General features: G+C 39.5%; 3 protein-coding genes across 7 annotated transcripts in view; 2 read left to right on the top strand and 1 right to left on the bottom strand.

Annotated features, from left to right (window-relative positions):
- Positions 1-19: 19 nt before the first annotated feature.
- Positions 20-2433, top strand: LOC128251894 (phosphotriesterase-related protein). Its single transcript, XM_052979142.1, has 5 exons — positions 20-385; positions 756-1268; positions 1676-1840; positions 1907-2124; positions 2185-2433. Exons 1-5 carry the CDS (start codon positions 367-369, stop codon positions 2320-2322), a joined length of 1053 nt encoding a protein of 350 aa, XP_052835102.1. The 5' UTR covers positions 20-366; the 3' UTR covers positions 2323-2433.
- Positions 2434-3111: 678 nt separating this feature from the next.
- LOC128252592 (L-threonine ammonia-lyase) lies at positions 3112-5951 on the top strand. The gene is made up of 5 exons (XM_052980401.1): positions 3112-3416; positions 3475-3545; positions 4405-4855; positions 5115-5407; positions 5600-5951. Exons 1-5 carry the CDS (start codon positions 3189-3191, stop codon positions 5949-5951), a joined length of 1395 nt encoding a protein of 464 aa, XP_052836361.1. The 5' UTR covers positions 3112-3188.
- Positions 5952-5958: 7 nt separating this feature from the next.
- Positions 5959-17746, bottom strand: part of LOC128252590 (tyrosine-protein kinase Fer) — a 32747-nt gene continuing 20959 nt past the window's right edge. The window contains exons 4-14 of one of the 5 annotated variants that reach the window (XM_052980395.1): positions 14457-14553; positions 13625-13961; positions 13286-13564; positions 11740-11917; positions 10019-11560; positions 8261-8635; positions 7817-8030; positions 7672-7758; positions 7481-7609; positions 7236-7418; positions 5959-6686 (exon numbers count right to left, since the gene is read on the bottom strand). In XM_052980395.1, the coding sequence (XP_052836355.1) occupies positions 6535-6686; positions 7236-7418; positions 7481-7609; positions 7672-7758; positions 7817-8030; positions 8261-8635; positions 10019-11560; positions 11740-11917; positions 13286-13564; positions 13625-13961; positions 14457-14553 (3573 nt within the window). In that variant the 3' untranslated portion in view covers positions 5959-6534. Of the gene's footprint in view, positions 6687-7235; positions 7419-7480; positions 7610-7671; positions 7759-7816; positions 8031-8260; positions 8636-8963; positions 9434-10018; positions 11564-11739; positions 11918-13285; positions 13565-13624; positions 13962-14456; positions 14554-17746 lie in introns of those variants that run through there. The other 4 variants (XM_052980396.1, XM_052980397.1, XM_052980398.1 and 1 more) reach the window with 4 other exon arrangements.

The following is a 17746-nucleotide window of genomic DNA, read 5'->3' as shown; positions in this document are numbered from 1 at the left end:
CGTTTACTAACAATGGTGTTTTTATTACTTAGTATCTCTTGCATTGATCACCTGCTTTTATTTAGCATTAACAAACGTTCTTTAATTCTTTGTCATGGGAGCTAATGAAAGTGGTCAACAAAATCTTCTTAGTGCAATCTCTGATTGTGTGCAATAAAAAATATATTTTCTTGATAAGACGGGGTTGTGGCGATAAAGCAAAGCAACTGTAAGCATATATCTGTGCTTGGGGAACTTCAGCTCTACAAGATCAGTTCTCCACTGGCATTCAGAGCGTTCGGTCGCCACCAAGTCTAAAAATAAACACAAAAAATAAAAGAAACAAAAAATTAACTCAAAGTGTGACCCACATTGTAAGCTGTGAATATGTCAACCGTACAAACTGGTAATTTGCTTAAGAAATCAGCGCGAGATAAGAACTGTTATTGGGTTTATCTCAACTCATCAAACAATGAAATTTTCCACGTACAGAGAAGAAAAAATTTGCATGATTTAATATTAAGGTATTTGAATTAAAGTGAAAAAATATTTTTAAAATGGGTACTATTTGCTTTATGTGCATTATGTATTTGGTTTTCATTTTTTGGGAACTTGTGTTATTTAAAATATAGAAAAAAATAAATTCGAAAACTTTAAAATTGTTTAGAATTTTCCTTTACATTTTCCTTTTAATTTTAAAGAAAAGACCGCAATGGATATAATCAAAAATTATACAGAACTTCATCAATTCTAATACATTTTTTTTTGCTGTGCAGTTCTGGGCACCATCACACCCAACCTGTTGGGGCGAACTTTGACCCACGAGCATGTGGCCCTCGATTTCGAGCATTTTTACCGCCCACCACCGCCGGATTTCGAGAGTGAGCTGAAGGCCAAGATCAGCATGTCAACCCTGGGTTATGTCCGCCTGTATCCGTATTCCAGCAAGGAAAATGTCCGCTTCTACGATGGAGAAGCTCTGGAGGCGGCCAAAAAGGATGTTCTCCTCTACAAAAAACACGGCGGTGGCAGTATTGTCGAAAACAGTAGCTATGGCCTGAAGCGCAACTTGGAGTTTATTGTGGAGCTGGCCAAGAGCACCGGTGTTCACTTCATTGCCGGCACAGGCCACTACATCCATGCCATGCAGGATGCCAGTCATGCCAGCTTAACTGTGGAGCAGATGAGTGATCTCTACTCCAAGGACATCATCACTGGTCTACAGGTCAATGGGCAGGCGGTCAAGTGCGGATTCATAGGCGAGGTGGCCAGTGTCTATCCCATTCATGGTATGTCAGTAAATAATTTATAAATTTACTTTATTATTCGTAAATTTAATTATAGAAAACTATATTTGCAATACATTGTATTAAATATGCATTTTACAAAGGTAACCTTTGTAGATGATCGGTTGTATATACTTTGTTTTTTGTTATTTATAATGTTCCTACATATTACTAAATCAATGTTCTAATATTTCTCCTATTTTCTATGGTTGAAAAGGCTGTTTTCTTTTTTTCGTAATTTTTTGTATTTGTTTGTTTATGTATTTACTATCCTAGTGCGACAAAGTTGAGCTTATTGCACTAGTCAATATTTGTATTTTCTATAACTTGTTCTAAGATTTTTATTTTATTTTGTGGCTTGTTCCTAAAGTTTTATTGCTTACTTTTTAAAATGTTTTGTTTTATTATAGATTTTGAGAAAAAATCAATTAGGGCAGCAGGTGAGATCCAGGAAGTCCTGGGCTGTGGTGTATCCATGCATCCGCATCGTGTGACCAAAGCTCCGTTCGAGATAATGCGTCTTTACTTGGAGGCGGGTGGGCGTGCCGACAAGTGCGTGATGTCCCATTTGGATCGTGAGAAATATAGTTTTTTAAATTTAACTATCCCAATGGATATCTAATTTACATATTATATTTCAGGCACAATTTTCGACATTGATGAGCTGCTGGAGTTCGCCAAACTAGGCTGCTATATACAATACGATCTCTTTGGTACCGAGTGCTCCTTCTATCAACTAAATACCAGTGTGGACATGATCTCCGATGGCCAACGTATCGACAACTTGATAAAGCTCATTAAAGAGGGTTTGATGGACAAGCTGCTCATGTCCCACGACATCCACACAAAACATCGATTGGTGGGCTAAAATTAACTATATTCTTATTTTTATTTTATACCTAAAATTAACTATTTATAGACTTCCTATGGCGGTCATGGGTATCACCACATCCACACCAACATCCTGCCGCGAATGTTCGACCGCGGGGTTACTTTGGAGCAAGTGGAGCAAATGACGGTCACCAATCCGGCCAACTGGTTGGCTTTTGATCCCTAGAGGCGCGTTGTTGTTTTGCCTAGCATCTCTTATCATCTTATTCCCCCGCTGATAAGATTAATTTTGTTATTTTGGCCGTAATAAATGGGCGTGTCTTCAAATTAAAACTTATCAATTGAGTTTTTTATTAAAAAAAAATGGGGGGCTCGTGCGAGATGCAATTAGAAAATAATCACACAGATATTAGGCTAGCATGAAAGCTGACCATCTACAGTCATAATTTGTTTATACGTACATGTACATGTTTCAAAATAAATTTTATAAAGAAAAAAAATCTCAAATACCGATTATTTTATAAACTAATAAATAAACACCTCAAATATCACTTATTATACCTTTTTTTAAAGTCCAAATTTAAAATGAAACAATTTTTTGAAAATTTTAATAGTTATTTTTAGTTTTTTTTTACTTTTGTTACAATTTTGTAAATTATGTAACGGGAAGTTTTTCAAATTTCCAAGTTTTCAAAAATTTTCGCTGTGGTTTTTAGATAATGGACCCGCAACCGATTTGCAAATTCATTTTTTATGGACTTGTTTTCCCATCCAGGAGTTGAAATGAACATTTCCGATGACGTTGCCAAAAAATAAAGGGAAAAACAAGTACAAACGTAGACGTTATCGTTGTTATTATTTCGTTTCCAGAGCAGTTCTTATCAGTTCGTCGTCGGGCCCCATAAAGTGGCCAGCCGGCAATTCAAACATATTGCAAAGGTGCCGTTTTTACGACCCAATATACAGAGACTCCTCATCCACTCGAATACGCCTATATATACCAGTTCCGATCATTCGGGCATTCAGCAGTATTCAGCGAGTAGTTATCGAAGGCGGTCGTAGTCCTAGAGTGATTTTTGAGCTATTTTTGTAATGTCGTCGGCAGTGAAGACGGAAACGCTCAAGGAAGCAAATGGAGCGGCTACAAAAGCCACAAATGGAAAATTGGAGGTGCCAATAAGACCCAGGCATGTCTTGGGCGGAGTTGAGGAGATCATCGATCCCTTCTGCAATCCGGAGCAACCGCAACGCATTTCCTTCCACGATGTCACATCGGCTGCATTTCTCATCCGCGGCGGAGTCGAACGCACTCCCTGTCCGGTAAATATTTCTACATTTCCTGTTTCCATTTTGTGTTCTTACGGAAAGTGTACCACAGAAAGCCACATCATCCGATCTATATGGCATGGAGCTGTATTTGAAAAAGGATTTCCTGCAATACACAGGCAGGTGAGTTGAAAAAGTCAAACAGAGCCAAGAAATTCGAAGACCATGTCTTAAGATCAAAAATCATATCAAGATAGTGAAAATAGAACACCTTTTTCTTCAATTTAGTTAAACTTTTAGTACTAGTTATTTGCCAATTAACAGGTTACAATTGCGTTCTATTTTAGTTTTCTTAATTGGCTAAGTTTGAAGTTCATAAAATATTTAATAGCATCCGCTATAGTAAAGATAGGTATTTTATTTTTAGATCAGTTTCTAGTATTGAATTTGTAGCCCTATAAAATTGAGATACATTTTCGTTTAATGCTTTAAGTAATAAGCTACTCTAATACATTTTTAAGGTGTTTTATTAATCTAATTTTTTTAATAATAATAAGTAATACTTCCCCTTCCCTTGCCTACTCTTTTCAAAGTGAAAATACGTCCAAGGTTCACTATCACTTTGGCATTATTGTTTATAATAATCTGTTTTTTTAAGCATTTAGTAATCATTGCGTAACTATAAATATTGTCTGGGAGTGCAATTTCCCGTTTTATGATAAGAGTCTGTCTATACTCATGTTATAGAGTCAATCTTTGTTAAACCAAAATAATAATTAACATATTTAGTTTTACTTGAATTTCTATTACATTTATCTATAAATATAGATCTAGTTAGGGAAGTTTGTTGACACTTAAACCGCTTTTAGGGTTCTAATATTGCGCCCGAATTTCTGTACATAAAAGGCAGAGATCCGATAAGATAAGCGATAAGTGGTAGTTGATTAGCATCGATGGGGTTAAATTAATAGCTGTTGCTAATTGATTTGTGATTTCGTCGTGATCAACATGTGACTGATATACGCAATTGAAATTTTGACAGCTTCAAGGAGCGTGGCGCCCGCTATGCGTTGTTATCATTAACTGAGGAGCAAAAGCGAACGGGAGTGATCAGTGCCTCCTTGGGCAATCATGCCCAGGCATTGTGCTATCATGGCTGGAAACTCGGCATTCCAGTGACTGTGGTGATGCCCAAGGCGGCGCCCATCATGAAGATCCAGAAGTGCCGCAACTACAAGGCCCGCGTCATCGTGGATGGCAACGACATGGGCGAGGCCAAGTCCCTGGCCATGCGGATGTCCCGCGAGGAGGGACTACTGTACGTGAATGGCTACGATCATCCGCACATCATGGCCGGCCAGGGAACCATTGGCCTGGAGATACTCGAGCAGGTGCCAGAACCGGATGCAGTGGTGGTTCCGGTGGGCGGAGGTGGACTGATTGCGGGAATCGCCTCGGCTGTGAAGGCACTTTCCCCCAAAACTAAGATCATTGTGAGTATACATTTTAAAATTTGTACTCAAAGAAAAACAAGTACTTAAAAATTGATTAATTAATTATAGAAATACTTTTCGCTTTGTAAGAAAAAGTAGTAAACCCAACTTTTCGGTTTGATTTTCATCCATTGCGTTTTTTAGTTATCTATTCAATTTGTTTATAAAACACAAACTTTGTAATTCAATATACACACATGTACTCATATTTTCTGTTCCATTTTACTTTTACTAACTTTTTGGAATACTTTTTCAACAGGGTGTTGAGTCGGAGAAATGCGCCAGCTTCACCCGGGCCATGGAAAACAACGGACCCATTCACACGCCCATCAAGAACACGCTGGCCGATGGTCTGGCAGTGCCCAAAGTTGGCTATAACGCCTATGCCACGGCCATGCCCCTGATCGATCGCATGGTGGTGGTCAAGGAGGAGTGGATCGCAGTGGCCATCCTCCGGCTGGTGGAGGAGGAGAAGTGCGTCGTCGAGGGAGCGGGTGGAGCAGGCTTAGCGGCCATTTTGGCCGGCCATCTTGATGAGCTCAAGGGAAAGAAGTGAGTACTTTGTTTCAGACCTACAAAGGTGTTATTGCAGGATAACTTATATAACTGAAATATGGAAAACTATCTTTGGAATTCAACAGGCAGATATTTATTTCACTATTTTGTTTTTTTATCAGATTAGCTATTTTATTATTGCACTGCTGACTTCTTGATACAGTAATACCATTTCTTATTCTTATAAAGGGTTGTGGTTCTTCTCTGTGGAGGCAATATAGACACCACCGTTTTTGGACGTTGCTTGGAACGAGGTTTGGCCGCCGTGGGTCGTCTGGTCAAGTTCAATGTGGAGGTCAGCGATCGTCCCGGTGGAATCAACGATCTGTGCGCCCTGCTAGTTCGCGTGGGAGTCTCGATCAAGGATATTATGCACGAGAGGGCCTGGCTGAAGGATATCTATACCGTCGAAGTCAAGGTCGTTTGCGAAACAGTGGACTGGAGCCACAGTCTGGAGCTGAAAAACGAACTCAAGAAATTCTACTCCAAAGTTCAGTTCTCCGATGTCCCTCTAGCCCTCACAAATGATTCCGATTCGTAGAGCTAGCTTGTATATAGTACACATATGATTTATTCACTTCAGCAGCGCAGCAAAACTTAAAGCTTTAACTTAGAGCTTAGTTGTATATAAGTGTAAACATAATCGTAGTCGAAGTATAAATGTAAACTAGGTGTAAATAAATATACATAAAATACAAAGCCTAGAAACAAATTGACCAACGTAGAGTTTGCATAATTTACAAATTATGATTTTCTGCAGAGAACTAAGAACTAAAACACAAACAACTAAGTATATAAATTCATGAGCTTAGGCTACGAAGCAGACACACAATATCAATTTTCTTTTTGTATTCTTTAATTTGTTTTAAGATCTTTTTGCGGTTTTTGGCACATTAAGGATTCATTAAACACGCTCAGTCGAACAAACACACAGTACAGTATATATCGAAATTTACATTTACATGGCTAGAAAATATATATGTCTCTATATAAATATCGCTTATGTGCTAAAACGTATAGTATTCGCTATCTCATAAATACAGGCATCTCGTTGTTAAGACTTTAAAAGCGCTGACTAAATCTACGTTGAGTATGCTAAGTGTTCCAAGCGGACGGAGCCGCTTTCAGTGGCTGTTGTCCAGGCGCAGGATGAGGGCGTCGACCACATTGTAGATCTCATCGAAATGCGGCCGGGACTCGGCATCGGCGGCCCAGCACTTGAGCATCAGTCGATACATTTCCGCTGGCGTGTTCTCTGGCGTTGGCATGCGATATCCTGGAAATATATCATCAAAGATTAGTGTCCTTATCAGAATAAGTTGTGTCAAGGTGTTAACCCCAGTTGCCGAGCACAAATATGGTCAATAACCTATTGTCCAATATAAGTTAAATATTTATTTTTATCTATTATATGCATATCCCTGATTTTTTTCGGCAACCAAATTTTTAATTATTTGTGTCATACAATATAACACTTTAAACTAGTATTTAAGCGAAGCATTTAAAAATATTTTAATGTTTTGACAATATGGCTGACAATTAAAATCGATGATAGTAAAATTTTTTTTAAATAAAAAATCAATTCATTAAAGACTCTCTCACCGAATAGTACAAATATTTTTAAAAATCTGTTTAGTTAAAAACGTGCTCATAATTTTTTTTAATTGTCGTCTACGCAAATGATTTTTTTGTTTTAAGACTCTGTCAATTTTATTCGACTTGAAATTTAAAGAATGCTTTAAAACATTTATATCAACTATTTGTTAAATTTTAAGGCTATGAGCGGGGATAGTAAACTTATAACTTATTAAATAACAATATTTACCCGTATCGATCCGCTCTCTGGCCCTTGAATTGCTCATGCCCGAATAGGGTGTGTCGCCCTTGGAGAAGATCTCCCACATCAGAATGCCATAGGACCACACATCGCACAGTGAGGTATACTTTCCGAAATTGAGGGCCTCGGGAGCTGTCCACTTCACAGGGATTTGCTTCATGCCATCGGAAACTATTTAAAAAAATTTGAATTAAAATATAACTTTCTTTTCCTTGGGACTAAATGGGATTTACCTATATACTCTTCCTCCTCGCGTGACATTCCAAAGTCGGAAATCTTTACACTGTGCTCCAGGTCAACGAGACAATTACGAGCCGCCAGATCGCGATGAATGCAGTTCTTCGATTCCAGATATCGCATGCCTTAGTAAAATAAATATCCTTTAATATGTAAATATGAGTTGGATGGTTTTGAGACCACCCACCTGCCGCCGCATCCCTGCACATTCCCATTTGTTGGCGATTGGAGAGACCATTGGAGTTCTTTCGCAAATACGTGAGCAGGGAGCCTCCTAAAAATGTAATATAACATATAATTATATATTACAAACTCCTATTTCCGGAACTTACCCAGCACCAATTCCATGACAATCATTATGGGCTGCTTCTGCACACAAATGCCTATTAGTTTGACGATATTGGGATGATCGTATTGCTTAAGAATGCGACCTTCCTGCAGGAATTTACGCTTCTGTTCGTCGGGCAGGGTCATGCGGCAGGTCTTCACGGCCACATCCAGTTTGGTGGACTTCAGTTTGGCCTTGTAAACGTCTCCAAAGTTTCCCTAAACATTGGGATAGTAAACTATTTAAGCATATGCGCATACAAATTGAAATATAGTCTCATATCAGTATATTGAATGGCATGGCCCTATTGTTTAGGGCGGTTAACTGATTATTGGATTTGAGTGGAAAGTTGTTTATATAGAGATTTTATTTCAGTAATAGCTACAAGGGCATATAAACTTCGGCTTGCCAAAGTTGGCTTTTGTTGTATGCAAGGCTGGTTAATTACCCTGCCAATCCGCTCCAGGAGCACCACATCGTCGTTGCTCAGCTCCCAGCGTTCGCGGCAAACAGGTCGCCGGAGTATGGCTCCGGATTTGACGGTCACCGGCAGCTCGGAGTGATATTGGTGCATTATCAGTTCCTGGATGCTGGCAAACGGAGGTCCCTCGAACCGGAAGTTACCCTCGCCGGTGGTCTGGACAATGAAGTGCTTGTGGCCATTCCAGCAGACACTCAGCACGATCTGGCTCTCCTCGTTTCGAATCGTTTCTCGGACCAGGAAGTCACCGTCGTTGTTCAGCAGTCGCACCACCTCTTCACGCGGCAAAACGCCATGGAACCATTCCTCCTCGTAAAGCGGACGATTCGTGGAGAGCGATATCTGCAAGATCCAGATAATTAGCAAATTCATCTTCCCCATCTCTCAGCCAGAAGATTAGTGAAAGCATGCAGAATACAAGTAAACAAGGAAAAACAATTCTAGTGGTTAACACGCCATTTCCACACATTTCCAAATGACCAGCGGAAATGCGTGGGTGCAATTGGCTCTGACGAAATTGCAGTAGCTCCAAGATATACAAGCAATTTAAAATTATAATTAAATACGGTAAGCACAAAAAAGGCGTATTAAGTCTAGAGAAATACATATATATTTTGTTACTAGAGGCAAATGTGGATCTACATTCAAGGTTATCCCTCCGGTGACTTACAAACACTTTGGATTTTGGCCGCTTTTTTCGGGCCGGCGGAATGGGGCGACCGCTAAAAACAATTGTCTCGAAAATTCCCCCACTCTCAGCTCCGGCGTAGTTGCTGCTCTGTCCGGAAGCAGTGCTGCTCATGATGGAAAACTCCGTGCACCAGATGCCCCAAACAAAGCCACTTGAACTTGCGCAATTGTCTCACAGAAACCGAAATAGTCACGCGTTCTGTCCGGCTATGCCTACAAATGTAAATTTGGATGGATCTCCAACTATTCACTGGCCAAACAGACGCCAAACATTTCAGTGGACTAGATTAATGGCAACTGCTGCTGCTCGGTATCCAAACAGCTCGCCAGATCGGTGAGAACTAAAAGATATATGGTAGTAGAGGCTTATGCTCTCTGCTACTTTCGCTCTTTCTCATTGGCACGCACAAGTAATTTTAGCAATTGGAAGGGTAAAAGTCATTCTGATCAGACGAGATTTTTAAACACTTTTGTGTTTCACAACTAGAGAAGATCAAATAATTTTATCTAATATTTGTCAAAATAAAAATTAAAAAAAATATTATTTCAGAGTTCCAGATTTGTAAATTTAAATTAATTTGAAATATAACATTAAACAAATTGTAATAATTAAACAATTTGGCTAAAACTAATAATACTACAAAATTGGTGATTTTCCTATCTGGAAACAGATTCTAAATAAAAACTAAAAAAAAAAAAGAAAAAAAAAACAACAAATTGGAACAGACCGACTGTTGTTATATACCCCACCTTTGAGTCTTGGCTAAGGTCACCCTGTGTTTTTTATTTTGGGCCCGCTCTCTATAAAAAGCTCATTTTTCCCCCAAAATGTTTTCAATATTGAGACATGCACAATCAATCAAACAAACATGCAAACTGAGGAGGCAAGCAAGTGCGATGCGATGCGATGCATTTCAGTTCGATTCAATGGTGAGTTGGTGGCGTCGTGTGGCGCCCAGTTGGCTTAGATACGCTCGATACGGTGGGTGCGATTCTTGCTCAGATACGATACGGATGCGGATACGGGTAACTCACACTGGCCGCCAGGCTGGGCACACAGTAGCAGTGATCCTTCATGCTGAGCACATCGTCACTGTCCTCGTCGTCATCGTCGTGGTCCTGGTGCTCCTCCAGCTCCCCGGAAGTGGACTCGAAGGCCAGATCCTTGTGGCCGGATATTTGGACGGATGGCTTTACGGTTTTCGGGGCCACCGGAGGGCAATTGCAGAATTGCTCATCCGATCCAGCTGGTTGTGATTGATCCACCTCGAATTCGCGGGCAAAATCAAAGACACTCTTGCTGGGATGGATGCGCCGCCTTTTGGTGCACTGTTTGCACGGCTTGGACGAACGTTTCAGCTGGAAATTGAGCAGCTTGGAGCGGAATGTGTTTCGTATGGCCTTCGATTTCTTCTGGATCTTGGGCACCTTGAATTTCAGTCTTGAGGTTTCCTTGGACGGCGTCGTCGAACTCGTCGTGGTCGTTATGGTCGTTGTAATCGTGCTCGTTATAATCGTCGACTGCGAGGAGGCACTGTGATTGCTATTGCTATTGCTATTGCTATTACTATTATTATTGTTATTGTTGTTACTGCTGGAACTGCTACTGTTTGTGGGGCAATCACTGTTCGTTTGGGTCTCCTCATTGAGCGATTGATTCTTGGCCATTCGCACGAGTGGACTTTTGGAGAACTCCTTGAGGTTGCTAAAGATGCTGCTTATGGATTTCTGGGTAAACGAAAGCGATCTCTTTTTGGAACGATGATCCTTGGTGGATCGACACTCCGAACTGGAGCTGGAACTGCGCTTGGTTTGGCTATCCGCATCTTGTGTTTGCTTTCTGGTTTGTTTGTGCACCTCCTCTTCGGCACTTTCGATGGCATTCAGATCATCACTGGGCTGCAGACTGCGCTTCAGGCGATCATCTAGAACTCGATTCAGTTCATCAATCCTGTCCAGATGAGCATCTATGGAGTTTTGCGGTCCGGCCTGGTTTATTTCAATTTGTATGTGCTCCTCCTGCTCCTCCTGTTTCTCCTTCTCTTCATGGCCTTCTGGACTTGGTGAGGCTTCTGTTTTCCTGTCCAGTTCCAAGTCCGCATAGATATGATTGTTATTGGTGTTAGTAAGGACAGCAGCGGTTAGCTGGGTGAGTGGAGCGGGCGAGGCAAGCACAGGTAGGGCCAAATCCTCACCCAAACACAACATGGAACACTGGGTGCGTCGCAAACGTGGCAATTCAGGCGGGCTAACAGAACTCAGCGGGATCTGCTCGCCCAAATAGTGAACACTGGCCGAACGATGGTTAGTAGTGATGGGCTCATAACGTGCAGCAGGGCTTTGCCCATTCCCCAGCCCCAGCCCGTTCCCAATTACCGACAAGGATCCCAGGCTTTGGGATCGTGGCTGCAGCTTGTTGAAGCGTCCTTGACGTAACCTTGTCATAGGTGTTGCCGGCTGTGGGGTACTCTTTCGCTTGATATGACGTCCCCGGCCACGCAAAAGGGTCAAAACCCCGCCGCGTCGCATCAGCTCGTTCATAATGCCCAGACCTGGTGAACTCGTGGAGTTGGACCTCTGCTAATGGGTTAGGTTTCGCATGTGTTCATGGGTATGTTGTGATTATATAGTAGATAAAGGGCAGCATCCAGAGAAAAAGTTAGATTAGAGTTTAGTTAGACCATATCCACCACTACCACTTAGGACTAATCAAAACCTATTTAGACTAAGGGCTACTATATATAGCAACCACCTACCTGCTGCTCATTGTTGTAGCCGTTCTCGATGAAGTTCTGCTCAAGGGTCAAGTGGTCGTCGCATCCGGAGGGCAGCTCCTCGCATCCCACCTCGTTCAGAGCGCACTTGATCATGTCCACCAGCTTCTGCTTTTGCTTCTCTTGGCAACGCAATGCGTTCAGGTCCTTCGACTGCCGACTGATAAGTGAAAATTTCATGAATAACTTGACAGTTTAATCTAGTATAAAGGGGTATTTGTTTAGAATCCCTAATAAAGATGCTTAAATGTTTGAAGATTCATTGCCTTCTTGAGCTAGTGACCTTAAAAAAGCACAAACAACCCCTTTTTATTTTTCCAAAAATATGTCATTGCAGAAAAGTTACCTCAAACCATAACTTTTAAATCCATTCTTACAGATACCCGATTCCTCTAAAATCCAATACTTCCAAGGCGATTTCTTTTCTTACAGATATCCGATTTTGAAAAGGAATGGCTCTATAAGTTTGTGGTCCTAAGCTCTAAGAATCTGCGTTTAAATTTTGGGTTGGAATTTTGGGTCGATTTTCTTGAAATTTTAATGATGGTACCCCTTTCCTTTTTTTCCACAAATGGCTTTGCAGAAAAGGGACCAAAAACCAGCACTTCCAAGGCCATAACTTTTCTTACAGTTATCCGATTTTGAAAAGGAATGGCTCTATAAGTTTGTGGTCCCAAGCTCTAAGAATCTGCGTTTAAATTTTGGTTTGGAATTTTGGGTCGATTTTCTTGAAATTTTAATGAAATTTTTCCACAAATGGCTTTGCAGAAAAGTGACCAAAAACCAGCACTTTCAAGGCCATAACTTTTTTTACAGATATCGGACTATAAAAAGGAATGGCTCTATAAGTTTGTGGTCCTAAGCTCTAAGAATCTGCGTTTAAATTTTGGTTTGGAATTTTGGGTCGATTTTCTTGAAATTTCATTTCCTTTTTTTCCACAAATGGCTTTGCAGAAAAGTGACCAAAAACCAGCACTTCCAAGGCCATAACTTTTCTTACAGTTATCCGATTTTGAAAAGGAATGGCTCTATAAGTTTGTGGTCCTAAGCTCTAAGAATCTGCGTTTAAATTTTGGTTTGGAATTTTGGGTCGATTTTCTTGAAATTTTAATGATGGTACCCCTTTCCTTTTTTTCCACAAATGGCTTCGCAGAAAAGTGACCAAAAACCAGCACTTCCAAGGTCATAACTTTTCTTACAGTTATCTGATTTTGAAAAGGAATGGCTCTATAAGTTTGTGGTCCCAAGCTCTAAGAATCTGCGTTTAAATTTTGGTTTGGAATTTTGGGTCGATTTTCTTGAAATTTTAATGATGTAAACCCTTTCCTTTGTTCCGAAAATGGCTTAAATCCAGAACTTCCAAGGCCATAACTTTTCTTACAGCTAACCAATTTTTAAAAGGCATACCTTTCAAAGTTTGTGGTTACAATTTCTAAAACTCTGTTGGCTTGTAATTTGGGATTGATTTTCTTGGAGTTTTCATCGAAATCACAATAAATGTTCAAGTTTAGGCCCAGAAGCCACTCACCATAGGCTATCCTTGTTGGACTGAATGCCGTTGGAGGTGTTGCTGCCGTTGGATATGATGCTGCCATTGGCCACCGGGGAGCCACCATTCACGTGCTCGATCATCTTTAGCTGCTTCTCCTGGCACTCCTTGACCGCGCCTTCCAGTTCCTGGAGGCGATTTCTCAGCCAGTCCACCGTGAGGTTGTCCACCGTCAGGGTGCTTGACTGTAGTTTGCCGGGTATGTCCTCGATGAGCGTCTCATCGAATTGGAAAAGATGCGGGGTTGTGGGGGATGTTCTAGCATTATAATTTTATTAATAATTTCAATAAATTCTTATTAAACAGGACAGGACTCACTTGTGTTTTTCGGTGAATTCGCCATACTCCTCGGACGGATTGATGCCGCCTATCACAGTGTCGATGCGTTTCTGTATCTCCCTGTACTTGTCGGCCGTGAGATCGCCATACTGCGCCGCCTCCTGCAGGATGTTGCGCCACAGCAGGATGAAGCTCTCCTGGACGGACTGTTGATGCTCCAGCAATCCAGGGAGCAGCACCGTGCGAAAGTCCTTCTCCACCTCGATGGCCTCCGTGATGGACAGCACGTACTCGTTGTGTGTGAGATGCAGCTTGCGGCATGCCTTCTGGTACTTGTCGCGCACATCGTCCAGCTTGCGGCCACTGCGACTGGGGGCTGAAATCGGAGAAATATATAAAATTAGCTATTAGAACAAAATTTTTAGCAGTTAACATTTTAAGAAGTATGATATCCTTGAGACATTTATATAAGCTTATTTCAATCTCAGAAGAATTGTTATTTATAAAATTTATTTTTTTTATGCTACAGCCTTTAGATTGTTTGTTGTACATTTAGATATGGGCTTTGTTCCAAAAGAATTAAAAAAAGGAAAAGCATTTTAGAAAAGTATAAAAAACTTACTTTATGCAAATAGTTGAGGAAGTTATTGCTAGAACATATTGACTAAGTCATTCCCAAAAATATTAATATATCATATATTTTAAAATGATTTTAATTAGAATAATTAAATAATAAAAATATGGTTACTTTAGTATTATAATTAATTAAGGAAGCATTTTATGGCAGTGTTTAAATTAAACCATGACTTTATATATTGAAACCTTTGTGATTGTAAATTCTGTAAATTGATAGCCAGGTTTTCGAGCTCACCTTTAATGTAGTGCTCCTCGAAACGCGTGCGCAGCGCTTTGTAGCCTTCCAAATGTTTTTGGTATTCGGTTTTCTTGCGCACCACCTCGTCGGTAAGCTGAAATGAGAAGAGGAAGCGGGTTGAGGTTTAGTTTGGTTTTGGTTTTGTTTTTTGGTTTGCTTTCAATGTGGTCAGCACACGTGTGCGTCAGCCAATGGAGCAGGCACTTTCCCAAATAAATTGGGACCAATTACATCATGATTATTGCCGGCGTCACTACGTGTTCGTCTTTTTGTCGCGCACTGTGTGCTCCACATGCGAGTAATCGCACAATCAAACCTACTCCGGTACCCACTCAGCACTCAACATCGTCGACACCTGTCTGCTCCATTGAGTATCTCTCACACTTTCTTTGCAAAACATTTTCTCACGTTTGTCCATTATGCAAGGTACACGTCCCATGTCCCATGTCCCATGTCCCAAGTCCAACCGCAAACTAAAAAACTAAAAACCTGCGACTCCACTCCACAAATGACTGATAAGTGACTGGGCAAAAGGATTGCATTATGCAGCTGAGCCAACAGTATCCCAGCATCCGTTAGCATGTGTCAACAAAATCAGCAGCGACTTTGTTGCCGAGGATTGGTACTGCAGCTCAAGTCGGGCCTGAAGCTGAATCTATAGCCAAAAGGTAAAGCCAAAGCCAAAGCCACAAACTAATGGTTGCAAAGTGCAGTTACTCAAGCAGCTGCAAAGTTGCTGAGTTAAGGTTGCATAGACATAATTCAGCTGATGCAGGGCACAGTGGGTGTGGCACCCAAAAACTATAGTCAGAAATAGAATCGCTGTACTAAAAAATAACTATGTTAGTAATAATTTTATATATATCCATTATTTTTGTTATATATTATGTAAAGTCAAAGTTCTTTTACCAAAAAGAAAAAAAATTAGAAATAAACTTCCGTGGGAATTATCTATTTAAGGTAAAAGGTGCAAATAAGAAAAAAAGAACCACTGGAAATAGTTTTTCCTAGTTTTTCTTCAAAAATGCAAAAATAATAATAATAATAATAATAATAAAACCATTGAATATGTTTATACAAATCGTTACCATCAATATAACCACCATCCAAAATATCGTTTGCTCATCATAAATTTACTAATATTTTTGAAAAGAGACAATGAAAATGTAGATTAAACGTCATGAATAAAATTTAAGATGGTAGGGTGACTTAGCTAAATTTGAACTTAAACTCACTTGCTAACTAACAGCTTGTTTTTGAGAAAACACCATTTATTGAAATCTATAAATAAGCACAATTTGCCATAATTTCCCCATGGTTACCAACATAGCCAGCAACTTGAGTCGCGTTTTTGTTGATGTTGCTGTTGTGCAGAGTTGACTGTGCATATTAATTGCAGACAGTTTTGCACTTTTGTACTTAACGCGGAAGACAGCAGAAAAGATGAATTAAATAATTGAATGATCATGGGCCTGGCTTGAGAATTTGACAATGAAAATCGCTTGCGAAGAGGTGGAAAACAATTCGATAGAACGCATACACAAAATTGCTGACCCAGTTAAGCCGATTTGGCATTGAAAGTAGTGTTTGTTGTCGAGAGTGTTTCGAGAGTTATATTGAAATGGGCTGCAATCTATAGACAACTTGTAGCTATTGTTGGGCTACGTAATAACCAATTCTGTAAGGTTCTGGTTATGTGTTTTTTTTGTTTTTTTCGGCAAGTGGTTAAGCAACTTTCAATGCCTCTGCAGCTGCTAATTTGCCTAAAAAGTTGTTTAGAAAGAGAGAGCGACAGAGGTATACTATAGAGCAGCAGCAGCTACAAGTAAAAGAAATAAACATGGCTCAAAAGTGGGTCATGCGCGCCGTATTTCTTACCGCTCAGCGGCTAAACAGTCAATAGCATTTCGGTAAACCCCTTCGGAACTCAAACCCCCTTCACATTGTTTACAAATGATTGCCAATTTTTATTTATTTTTTTTGCGTTTCGGCCGCCAGAACAGCGAATCCAACGAAACCAAACGAATCCGAGGAAAGTTGCTAATCTGCCACCTGCATTGCGGGCCAGCGAAACTTTCTCGCTTTTCTCACGCAATTTCCCCCAATGAATTTAATAGTATTATTTTTCTAAGAGGGGACATCGACAACGACAACGCACAGTTTAACTATTCCGAATCTATATGTAAATGCGGCGATGACCTAATGGAATCTGTGTGACAAGTGGTGCCAGCTGCCACGTTTTGCATTAATCAGCTTGATTCTTACTGCTTGCTTGCCTTTCGATTCGATTTTCTGCTTCTGTTTCGGATTTCTCTGTATACTTTGGCAAACTTTTATTTCGGACATCATATTAAGCGGAATATTTTCAGGTGATATTTGCTTAATTGTGATAAATTTAGCTGCAAGCTGTCTATGAGTCAAAGCTGAAATAAATGCCTTCATCAAAATGAGCTTTTGGTTTTTACGACATTGCAAGAGCTTAATTTATGTTTTAATTATTAACACGTATTTGTATTTCTTTAAGAACTTAACCCATTTATCTCACAACTAAGGTTTTTTATCTATAAAAATATTCTTTTGTTAAGATATTGTTTGGAATAGATATTAAATAAAAGATTTAAAATCAATAGTTTCTTTTTTTATTATTTACACTTCATTGTTTGCTTTTATTATCGCCTTTTGTTTTTTAAGAATTATCACTTTTTAGTGTCAGTAAAATGTTTATCTAACAGTTTAGATTAAATTTCACTAAAAATATATTCTTTTGTTGAGATATTGTATAGAACAAATATTAAGGTTTATGATATTACTTCATATTATGCCTCTATTTTATTGTTGTTTTTACTAGTTACGCGTTTTTTATTTTTACTATCGTCTTTTGTTTTTTAAAGCAATTAGCAAATTTTAGTGTGAGAAAAATCTTTACTTGTTTAATAAAGCTTAAATGAAAAGTATGTTATTGATATAAACACGTCATAGTTTATTAATATAACGGCTTCAAAACTTAGCAAAGTTTTTTACTATTAAAGAAAACAAATAATAGTATGTTATGTAAGGCATAATATAGATAATAATGTTTACCATATTGTTTCATATTGTGACTTAAAAATCTCCCAAAGCTCTAGCTTTTCTTAAAGAAACCATATATTCGCACAGTGAACGTCAACATACACGACAGCACATACTCATAATAACAATAAAAAAGCACAACTCAATCAAGCGAAATTCAATTCATGTCTACACTTCCAAAGAAATTGCCTCTAATCAAAATAAATTTGTCAAATGTA

This window comes from Drosophila gunungcola, chromosome 3R (assembly GCF_025200985.1).
Source record: "Drosophila gunungcola strain Sukarami chromosome 3R, Dgunungcola_SK_2, whole genome shotgun sequence".
Lineage (NCBI taxonomy): Eukaryota > Metazoa > Arthropoda > Insecta > Diptera > Drosophilidae > Drosophila > Drosophila gunungcola.
This window is presented reverse-complemented; position numbering and strand designations above follow the sequence as displayed.

Bases quoted from the DNA above. Each gene is read 5' to 3' on its own strand.
- LOC128251894 (XM_052979142.1), top strand. The intron at 1,269-1,675 runs GTATGTCAGTAA...GTTTTATTATAG, and splicing joins CAGTGTCTATCCCATTCATG to ATTTTGAGAAAAAATCAATT. The intron at 1,841-1,906 runs GTGAGAAATATA...ATTATATTTCAG, and splicing joins CGTGATGTCCCATTTGGATC to GCACAATTTTCGACATTGAT.
- LOC128252592 (XM_052980401.1), top strand. From the start codon at position 3,189: ATGTCGTCGGCAGTGAAGACGGAAACGCTCAAGGAAGCAAATGGAGCG. The intron at 4,856-5,114 runs GTGAGTATACAT...CTTTTTCAACAG, and splicing joins CCCCCAAAACTAAGATCATT to GGTGTTGAGTCGGAGAAATG. The intron at 5,408-5,599 runs GTGAGTACTTTG...ATTCTTATAAAG, and splicing joins GATGAGCTCAAGGGAAAGAA to GGTTGTGGTTCTTCTCTGTG.